This window comes from Amyelois transitella, chromosome 18 (assembly GCF_032362555.1).
Source record: "Amyelois transitella isolate CPQ chromosome 18, ilAmyTran1.1, whole genome shotgun sequence".
Classification (NCBI taxonomy): domain Eukaryota; kingdom Metazoa; phylum Arthropoda; class Insecta; order Lepidoptera; family Pyralidae; genus Amyelois; species Amyelois transitella.
In genome coordinates, this window is record NC_083521.1 from 6,688,511 (window position 1) to 6,700,326 (window position 11,816).

General features: G+C 36.4%; 1 protein-coding gene across 1 annotated transcript; it reads left to right on the plus strand.

Moving 5' to 3' along the window:
* The first annotated feature begins 6,094 nt into the window (after window positions 1–6,094).
* LOC106130490 (silk gland factor 1) lies at window positions 6,095–10,816 on the plus strand. Its single transcript, XM_013329343.2, has one exon. It carries the CDS (start codon window positions 6,654–6,656, stop codon window positions 7,698–7,700), a length of 1,047 nt encoding a protein of 348 aa, XP_013184797.1. The 5' UTR covers window positions 6,095–6,653; the 3' UTR covers window positions 7,701–10,816.
* Window positions 10,817–11,816: the final 1,000 nt, after the last annotated feature.

Here is an 11,816-nt window from a genome sequence, read left to right on the forward strand (position 1 = left end):
TTCATCATACTATCTCTGAACGTTGTCAACCATAATAATATATTTTAGAAAGAACTGGTCGTCTTTTGTCTCCAATGACTAATAAATGACTTAAGTATATAAAACAAAAGAGTTGACTCCTTTGTACCTAAGCTTTTGCATATTTTCGTTTAATTTTCGCTTTTACAAACCTTTTTATAGTTAAGATTATGACTTTTTACTAAGTCGTAAATATGACGAAACTTTACCGTTTTTATTTATTAAAAACTTTATTGAGCCTCAATTGCCGTGTAGTTCCCGGCACCAATACAAAAAGAATAGGACCACTCCATGCATCTCTTTCCTATACATGTCGTAAAATGCAACTAAGGGATAGGCTTATAAACTCGGGATTCCTCTTTTAGGCGATGGGCTAGCAACCTGTCACTATTTGAATCTCAATTCTATCATTATAAGCCAAATAGCTGAACGTAGCCATTCAGTCTTTTCAAGACTGTTGGCTCTGTCTACCCCACAAGGGATATAGACGTGACCATATGTATGTATGTTGAGCCTCAAAGGTAAGTGAAACAAGTGGACTTAATGCTAACAGCATTCTCTAATAAAAGATAAATAATCCGGTGTCAATTTAAGAAATTTTAATTATCAATCTATTTTAACGTTGGGCACATGAAATTTTAGAATTAAATTTTTGTAAGTATGAAATAATCATTAAATCATTGGATTTTGAAAACTGCATCTCTAGGGCGAAAAATAAGGGTTGGAAGTTTGTATGAAACTTCGTTTTTTGATGGGTGTCGAAGTGCGAGAAGTCTTAAATATTGGTTAGTAAAAATACGTATCAGTTGCGGAAAACAGGATGGCACTAAATAGGATGGGATGGGACAGGATAGGACTGGACGGGGCAGGACGGGACACAACAGGTTGGGACGAGACGGAACAGAACAAGAAGAGACGGGACAAGACGGGAGAAGCCATATGAATTTAAATCAAATATAAACTTAAAACAGTCCCGCACAATACGGGATTAAAAAATGGGTGAAGCCGCGGGCAAAAGCTAGTCATATTTAAATACAATACAAACTACTTAATATATACTAATAATAAACGTGGCGTATTTACAAAACTGTTACTCTGCCTGAACCGTAAGGGAGAAAGACGTGATTATATGTAAAAATTAAATCTCTAAATTAATGCTCTCAATAATACAGTTTCTTATCTCAAATTCGTAATTACCTAATGAACTTTAGTTCTTATACCTACTTAAGCACCGTGTTTGATTACCATTAGATATAGCAGCAACTAATTAGCATTGTTTGCGCAGTCTCAAGACATTTAGGCTGACTCCTTGTTGTCTCATTAAATGTTTTGTTTATTTCTGATAATTTACGCCGACTTATCACTATTTTCTGCAGTGTGCTTTTCATTCCTATCCTCAACTAAGTATGATTTTTTTACTTAGGTATTGTTCAGTACCTACACATGTTGCGAAAACTATACGCCACAAGTCACAAAAATAAAAAATTAAAATCACGCGACGCTATTAGTCAAAAACAGCGAAAAACCTTAATCGCGCAAGCAAAGATTTCACGGATTGGAGCTATATATACAACCTCCGACACAACATCGTTGGAGCCGCGGTTCCCCAGGCATAACACCTAGCCTGGCGGAAGATCTTCCCTTTGTGGCGGTCTAGCCCGTGTCATCGCTCCCGCTACACCCGCTTGATCAGGTTGCTTCCTTACTCCTCTCTGGAGATGAGCCCAGGGTACGCCTTTGACCCATGATCTTGGATTGGCTAAGTCAGGTCTTAACACCAAGCGACTTCTGTCAAGTCCCGTCTGACCTCCGCAACCTTTGAAGGGGAACCTAACCCATATTGCACCATGGTATAACCATTAGAAATGCTTGTCTATTTCATCACTCGCTTTTGACTTCATCGGGTCGTAAAAGTCAATAAAAAAAAAGGCTTATGAACTTGGGAAACTTTTTTTTGTTTGTTTTTTTTTTATTGCTGGCCACAAAAAAAAGATGTTACAAAAAAGAACCAAAATAAAAAGTGACGATCGTCAGACGAATTTAAGAGCAAAAATTACCATCTGATTGTATTTTAGTATTAAAAAAACTACAAGTTATATTATATATACTTATATTTGTAGAAATGGACCGATGTCTGCACATAAGTAAAATACGAGTACCATTGTTCAAAGACAGTAATGAACAAGGTGATAGCAACCTGTCACTATTTGAATCTTTAGGTTCATCATTAGGCCATACAGCTCAACGTAGCCCATACTTATTAAGGCTGTTGGCTCTGCTTACCCCGTATAGGATAAAGACGTGATTGTATGTATGCATATTGTATGTAGGAAAGAGATGGAGTGATCCTATTCCATAGTGCTGGGAACCACAGGGCTTTTGTTCTTTTGTCTAATAAAAAATATTAAGCACCTTAGAAATATTAAGTAAGAACTCAACAATAATATGATATACCTACCAAATTCGGATGTCAATGATCTGGTACATCCCATCAGAATATCCAGCTCATGTTTCTCGGGAGGGTTACATACACGCATCCGCCATTAACCTCACTCCCGCCGCCTGGTGTCGTGTTGCAGAACTTCTATTTTAGTTTTTATTACTATAACTGTATTAGGTCCTAAATTGTGTGACGGTATTGTAGATGGGTTCGTAGATAATTTCTATTGGATAGGATTTCTTGTGATCAACAGTGCCTACCTAATTGTCTCGTATTACTAGAGTTTAACCGCGGCTCCGCCCGCGTAATAAATGTCCCATACATTTTTGTTTCCTTTATACTGATATCATTCAAAGTCCTCTTTTATATATATATATATATATATATATATATATATATATATATATATATATATATATATATATCAGTTATATTATTAAACTATTTTTTACTTACTGTATTGTAAACAAACAGCTGAACGTAGTCTATCAATCTTTTTAAGACTGTGGCTCTGTCTACCTCGCAAGTGATATAGATGTTATTATATATATGTATGTATGCATGTATTTATTCGGTTAATTGGGATAAGTATTAACAAGGACAAGTTTTTATAACAATTCTAGAATTTCTGATGCAAAAAGAAAACCTTCTTATAAGTGTCATTAAAAAATACATACATACATACACTAAATCACGCTCTTTCCCGGAAGTGTAGGCAGGGTCTACATATATTTCCCCACAGGCCACGATTCCTGCATACTTCTTTCGCTTGATCTACATTCATAACTCCCTTCATGCAAGCTCGTCAGTTTAAGGTAGTAGTGCAGTTTACTCTAAAAGAATAGGGGCACCATCAAAATATTTTGGCCTAATTAAAGCAGATCTTAATAAACTAATAAAAAAAGCAATAATTAACGATAAAAGAAAACAATAGATGCGTAACGATCACGGCTCCCTTTTAACTGCAAGTCAAACAGGTCGTAAAGCGGAATTAGAGCGAAACAAACATATTAAAATCAGCTGGCTTTTTATGGCCTAAATTAACTAGGGAGTAGTATTTCAATCCATAGGTATGTAAAAAGTTAGTAGGTATTTACTTACAAACATAATCATTTTTTCTTACAGGGTAGACTCGACTTACTTTCATACATAATCACGTCTTTATTCCTGACAGAGTTGACAGAGCCAGTGGTCTAGAAAAGCCTGAGAGAAAACGTTAAGCTCTATGGCGTAATAGTGGAATTGAGATTCAAATAGTGACTGTTGCTAGTCCATCGCCTAAATGATAAATCCCGAGTTCAGAAGCCTTCTCCTTGATTGACTTTTGCAATCTTCACGTTGCCGTGTGGTTCCCGGCACCATTAAAAAAAAGGAATAGGACCAGTCCATCTCTTTCCTATGGATGTCGTAAAAGGCGACTAAGGGATATGCTTATAAAATTGGGATTCTTGTTTTAGGCTACAGGCTAGCAACCTATCACTATTTGAATCTCAATTCTATCATTAAGCCAAACAGCTGATCGTAGACTATTAGTCTTTTGAAAATCGTCGGCTCTGTCTACCCCGCAGGGGATAAAGACGTGATTGTATGTTTGTATGTACTTATGTATATAATCTTCACGGGAAGAGAAGCAGCTGGAACACATTATGCTTCTTCTTCGCTACCAGGTCAGCGTGGAAGCCTTCCTGCTTACTTTTTTTGCTTCATCTAAACCCATACGTATAATAAATAACTGCCCAATTTGTAAGTACATACATATAGTCATGTCTATATCCAGTGCGGGGTAGACAGAGCCAACAGTCTTGAAAGGTCATGTTCAGCTGCATGGTTTATGATAGAAAGAAATGTGATTCAGGTTGCTAGCCTATCCCTTAGTCGCCTTTTACGACATCCATGGGCAAGATATGGAGTGGGTCTATTCTAAGCTGCCGAAAACCACAAGATCGGTTTGATTTGAATGCGGTTTTCTCATGATAAGCTTGGTCCATCTTTAAAAAAAATGGTTGAAACTAAGTGGGACTCGAATCCCCAAAACCAAACGACATCCCATGTCAAAATGTCAAACTTTTGACCCGACCTATGATAAAGTTTATCATTATATGTAAGTACGAGCATGAAAGTCACTTCTATCATCAAGCCAAACAGCTGAACGTGGCCTTTCAGTCTTTTCAAAACTTTTGACTCGGTCTATCCCGAAAGGGTTATAGACGTAATTATACGTTAGCACCTATATACAAATGATTTAACAATGGGACCAACTACCTACTAAGTTATTAACGTAATGTTTTCCAAATCACTGAACAAACATCGTAAACAACAATACTATCATTAACTAATTTGTTTACATGTGATTTTTGTTTACTTTTGTTGTAATTAGACGGTTCATCCTTTTCTTATCTTGAAATTATTTTGTAAGTTTTATAAAAGATACTTAAGTTTTTTTTATTGTTGTTGTAATAATATAAAAAATATTCTTATGTAAAATATACTTATGTAAGTACCTATAAATTAATTATTCAGCTAGCCTAAAAGTAAGTAGTTTTTATTACTAACTCAACAATAATTAGGTAGGTACTACCTACCTGCTAATTAACTATTTATCACAGGTATAAAAAAATCCATCACTTAAAAAGTACCTTTGCAGGTATATACCTACCTAGGTATAAGTTCTCTGTAATTAAAAGATTGAATAAAATTCAGCTTTTTTATACATACATATTATTATTTATTTTATATAGGAATTCTATACATTAAAGATATTTATTATCGTAAAAATCTAAATCATCAAACAAATAACATTAACATCAAATTATCATCATCAGTTGATTTGTTCACTCTTGCTTTCTTTTTTTAATCTTTTGTAGATAAGTACTTACCTAGATATTTTCATACATTCCTATTGTGTTTGAATAATTATTTTATTGTACTCTTTTTATTGCAAGCGATTTTGTTTAAATATTAGTACCTACCTACTTACCTACTGGAAATAAAATTAGCTGCTTGGAATCCTGTATTCATTTGCCCGTAAATATTTCTCTACGATGTTTTACTGCAAATAGCTTTCAAATTGATATAATTTTTTACTTATAACTCAAAAAAAGTTATTAAATTAGTCTGTAGTGAGGATTCAAACCAATTCGGATATCTTAAAACTTGTTCATCGACAGCTTATACTAGAAATTAGTTCTCTGTAATTAAAATCATATTTTTACGCAATCATTTTAAAATATGAACAAAAACTTAACGGTAAATTGTGTTAAAACATAAAATACAAAAGAACATTATTTTTTTTATCGTAGCAAAATACCGGCGGAAAAAAATGAGGCCGATAACAACAATACTACGGCCGTCGCTCGTAGCGCGTCGTAGCTGTCGGCGCGTCGTAGCCGCTCTACGAGCTCTTTTGTTTTAATTAATATATGCATTTAATTATGTAGGTAGGTATTAAATGAAAATATTTATGGAAGAATATGTTTTAAAATAATACTATTGCTATTCACATGAACCGCAATACGGGTAGGCTCCAATAGTAAAACAAAGTGAATTAATAAACTTTATGTATATTTATATCTTCAATATTTTGATGGCTATTACGACAAAAAGAAAACTTTCTTGCTATCATCAACATTTTATGATTTGAGATATGTTTTAATTCTTACCGTCAATTTCATAAATTCATACCTTTAAAACTGTCCTTATTTACGATGCCATAAAATATCTACGTTCAATTCCACGAAGTTCGTAATAATGTCGCTAGCAGACATACATATAGGTAAATATAGATACATAGGTAAGAAACCACTTCAACGGAATACACTAGAGTCGGTTGAACTGGACGTGTTCACACGATTCTCCGTATCCTAAATGTAAGGAAACGCGAAATAGAACTAAATGCTTCGCGGTCGCACATTGAAGATAACGCACTTACGGTTATTCCATGTTTTAGTCGTTAGAGCACGGTATTATTAGCGACGCGAGGCCGAGGTTCTGCGGCCGGGGGGTGAGACCGGGGCGCGGGGGGAAGAGCTGCCGCGCGCGCAGCCCCGGCGAGGCGGGCCTCGCGCGGCCCCGCCCCGACGCCCGCCAATCGCCGGCGAGGTGGAGGGGAGCCCGGGCCCCTAGCTTCTATTTACTCTTTCAATCAGTGCGAGTGTTTGCCCCTGGCCGGCGTGCACGCGCGGGTGATGCGCTAGCCATGATCTCGCAGAAGCTGTCGTACGGCGACGTGCCGACGTCCGCGTCGCTGTCGTCCCTGTCCCCGGGCCTCGCGCCGCACTACGTGAACGGAATGGGATGCATGCCCACCCAGCCCTACCCGAACCTGTACTCCAACAACATGGTGGCCGGCGGATCCTGCATGGGCTCGCCGGGCGTCGGCTACTCGCCGCCCAGCACCATGGCGTCCTGCATGGGCGGCGGCGGCGCCGTGCCCTACGGCTCCCTTCCGCGCGAGCAGGAGGCTGCCTCGCCGACCTCCGCGCTGCAGCGCGCGCGCAATGACAAGACTTACCGCCGCTCCTACACGCACGCGAAACCTCCTTACTCCTATATCTCGCTCATCACGATGGCGATCCAGAACAACCCGTCACGAATGCTCACGCTCTCCGAAATCTATCAGTTCATCATGGATCTGTTCCCGTTCTACAGACAGAACCAGCAGCGCTGGCAGAATTCTATTCGACATTCGCTGTCGTTCAACGACTGCTTCGTGAAAGTGCCACGGACGCCTGACAAGCCCGGGAAGGGCTCGTTCTGGACGCTGCACCCGGACAGCGGGAACATGTTTGAAAACGGGTGCTTTTTGAGGCGGCAGAAAAGGTTCAAGGACGAGAAGAAGGAGACGATAAGACAGGCACAGAAGGCGGCGCACACGCACGGTCACCACGGGTCGCACGAGAAGCGCGGAGAGCACGGGCACGAGAAGACGACGGCGGCGGGCCCGGGCGAGGACAAGGAGATGCGCGATGACCTGCTGGCGCAGCTTCACGCGGCGCCGGAGCTGTGCCTGCCCGAGCACACGCCGCTGGCGCTGGAACACTACGCGCAGCTGAAGCAAGAGCCGCAGGGATACGCGCCGCCGCCGCACCCGTTCAGTATCACGCGCCTGCTGCCGGGCGCCGACACCAAGGCTGACCTCAAGATGTACGACGTCAACTATGGCTACGGGCACACGCCCGCGGACAACTACTACCAGTCGCCCCTGTACCACCACCACCATGCGCACACGCAGCCGCCCTTGTGACAGTATCCGCTGGCGTAGGCGCGTCGTGCGCCCTGGCACGCCATCGTCGACCCCGCACCCTAGGCGCGGCCGAAGTAAGTCCCTAGGGCTCGGCAGAGACGTTCTACTAAAATCTCATGTTGATATTGGACTCCGAGTGAGCGTTGTGATATTCGAGGCACCGTCCGCCCTGACGTGACTGTGACTGTTATATATGTGTAAATATTTGGGAGTATTTTCGATTGAGTCCATACTGTGTGCGTTTAGTAGGTAGTAGTTAGTGCACGAGGCCCGCGGGGCGGTCGGGCGCTCGCGATAGGCCTAAACCGTGGGACTGCGACGAAGTGTCCTTTTAGTCCTCTGTGTGATTCTATGTTGTGCCAACTCTTATTGATTCCACAAAAAACCTTTCACCAACGAGTTAAAACAAATTTTCTATATTTCAATGTGTTCAATTTTAAACATTTCATCGGAGTCACTTTTAAGCTTGTTTCACTGTCGTTTTGACACAAACTAAAGTAAGATGCATAAAAAGTAAGTACCTAGAATGATGATTTATACATTCATGAAAATTTATACATCACTTTATTTTTTTCTGAAAATAGTGTATCATATAACAGGGTGGAAAGCTTAATCATTATACTATGTAGACAACAGCAAGACATAATGCGGCGTGATTGTTGCAAGCGATCAGCGATCGATACGAACTTTATCGCTTTATCTAACAGATAATAAGCCAATGAGAGTGTTAGATAAATTATACGTATATTTATTTGATCAGGGCGCGTTGAACTCTTTTCCCTAAACAAAGCGTTATCGTCAATTTACTTGATTATCGCTTACGAAACTAAATAATATATATTTTTTTATTTTATCGAATTTATTTTTATAGTTGCTCAAAAAAAAGAAATCAGGCATAGATAAATGCAATTCATTTTTAATATTAAGTTAATCTCTTAACATTACATATTATGTGATAAAATTTTAAAATTATGAACATGAGTGCATTATGAATGAAAATGTGGTAGGTAGGTTGATAATGGAATCGTATTGTGTGTAAAAAAAAATTATGTAAAAAAATCTGATACACTGATAACAATTAAAAGAATCAGGCAGGCCCTTATTAAATCAGTGGAAAATATCAATATTATCTATTTAAAAAAAATTTGCTCTTTTTTATTTATTCTTTAAACTGGTTTTTAATGAAAAACGTTATTTATTAAATTATAGTTGATAGTTGACTTGTGTCATATCATAAAATCTACTAAGAGTTGGCATATCGTATTGACCACGTGACGTCATATCGTGGACCGTCTAACTGTGCAATGTATGTTCTGTAAAATGTGTATATTATAATATAATATTAGATAGGCAAAGGAATTATAGTTCTGTCATCGACCATCGCATTTAGGAGTTCGAATTAAGTTGTATATATAGATATAAGGTTTATACATGATGTTTGAAAATAATTGATTGGGTATAAAAGTGATAAACGGTTGCTGTACATTGGAAGATATTGCATAATTCTACAGCTATAATTTTTGTTTGTTTTATTAATTAATATTGTGTAAATTTACAAAGGAGCGCTTCGTAAAATTACACATACATATATAGAAACTTGACGAATTATTTCGACGATTAAAACAAACCAAAATGTATGGAACTAGCAAGTACTCGTAAGCAAGAGAAAGAAAAAATTAATAATTTTAAATTGTTCTTTTTAGATGTAGGCCTTCTCCATAAAGCCTAAACCTTAAAATAACAGTTTAAGGCAATACATGGATGGATAGAAAGATAGATAATATTATGTTGATCATAAATTTTCTGTTTCGAATTTGATGAAAATTTTTTTTGGGCATCATGTATAAAAACTTCTAAATTATGGTGTTTGGTGTAAGATAGGTTCCTATCTATGCTTCTGCACATTCCATTTAAATATATATTTATATGCAAGAGTAAATTTAGCTATGATATTAGGTAATATTTGACAAGCGCATTGGTAATGGTAATTATATTACATATTTAAACGTTATCTCTTTTGTTTTTATTGAACCATTTTTGTCAATGAATTGATTGAAACAAAATTAAATAATAAAAGATAAAAGTAATGAATGTATTTTATTAAAATACGTTCAGAATTTTACAACGATAACTTGGTTTTTTTTTTATAACTTGACAAAGACATAGCTTACCTTGAGACATACGAATTAAGTAAAAAAGCCTTGGTAGGTATATTATAACCTTTACAGTTGCTAATGACACTAAGATGGTTGTCATAGCATTGTAGGGAAATATACCGTGAATACAACAGGACTGACGGCAAAAAATTGTTGAAAAGGATGGCAGGATTTTTAAACAGGAAAACAATTTATAAAATTTATAATATAATTTTTTGATTTAATCTTTTTTGCATCACCAAAAAGTTGACATCAAATAAAAGTAAAAAAAGTATGTTGTCGTTAGATGAAATAAATTATTAATCGCTAGCCAGCTACTAACATAAAAAAGATAAATTTTTCTTTTTACAATTTTAATAAAGTACTTACAAAAAAAGGGAAAGGTAGCATTCCTAGAATCTGTCAATGAAATCACTTTGTGTTGACATCAGATAAATAAAATATGAGTCAATAGTAAATAATTATTAACATAACTGATTTTAAAGCTTTTAAATTGAAACTATGTATTTCAACTTATTTAAACATTTTGGTGTATTACACTCTGAAATGTCAGCATTTATAGATTGACTTAAGTGAGAGTGAACTAAAATAGTAACATTATTCGAAATCAAGAATATCCTGAAATATAATGTCTAAAATGTAGTGCTATGAATAATAATATTAAGTGGTCTTTTGTTCTACATACATAGTAAGTATTAATTTAAATTTAAAAAATGCGTTTATAATAATTGAGGTATAAACGAATAAATCAGTTTTTAATTTGTACTTTATTTTTTAACATTTTTTTTAAATGCGCTTGCCAAATCGCGCTTTTTGTGGACAAATATCTCAATATGGGTCGTGCTAAATTCATCCTTGTAGTTATAAATACATATTAATGTCTCATTACTCGAATATAGATAGGACACTTATTATATATCATCTGTTAGTTTCAGAGTTAATAAAATTAAGTATTTACAAGATGTCTTGTTTTATTTTACAAAAAAATATGCGATATTATGCGATCTATATATACCTATAAAAATTTATATAGAGAGTGGCCAGCAATTCGTTCATATAAATTGCAGTCTTATGTTATTTTGATGTACTAGAGGTTATGTTATATTATTGTATCAGCCAAAATGAAGAAAATTTTAGCGTTAAAGTTAGTTAGTTACTTACTTTACCTAGCTTAAAAATTCTAGAGTCATTATTGTTTACAAACACTGTTTGTGTTTAGGCGAAAAGTTTATATACCTAAAATAAAAAAAATATACCTACATGTATATGGGCTGACATGTCAAAATGGCAAAAGCAAACAAAAATATATTTTTTTTAAAGTATTTTCGTATCTTTACAATGTTGAGTTCCATTGATATCAAACTGCGCTTAGCAATTTTTAAGAATTTTTCACATATATGATTTTTGATCATACTAATATTTGTCCGCGGCTCCGTTCGCACTAATTTATGTGTTATTCTAATGAAGATATAAGAATACCTACAATTTATTTTACGTATTACTCACAGCTTATTATTATTCATCGGTATGAAAGCAACAAACGGCGGAAACCAGTAATAATACTAAAATATGTATGTCTCTAAACTACAACTACAAATTAAAAAATTGTCTCTTGTTTCCAGCCTACCTGACAGAAATAAAACTTTACAAGCGATAAACCTTTCAATGTTATACGTTATCGCATTTACGCTTACTTATTTTTTGGTATTAAAGGTACAATTTCTGTAAAGTTTTACAAAAATGTTACCTTAAATATCCGAATATGATGCCTAATTTACACGAAGCCGGTAATACAAAAAGTAGTCGCCAACCAACTTACCTGACAGAAATAAAACTTTTTAATAACTTAACAAAACGATAACCCGTTCGGTGCTACTTTTACTGCATATTTTCACTTTTGTCGGCGTTGCGCAACTCTTGAATCGGTTGGCCATTCCGGCCAGACTTACCGCGACAAAGG

Coding starts and splice junctions, on each gene's coding strand:
- LOC106130490 (XM_013329343.2), top strand. CDS start 6,654: ATGATCTCGCAGAAGCTGTCGTACGGCGACGTGCCGACGTCCGCGTCG.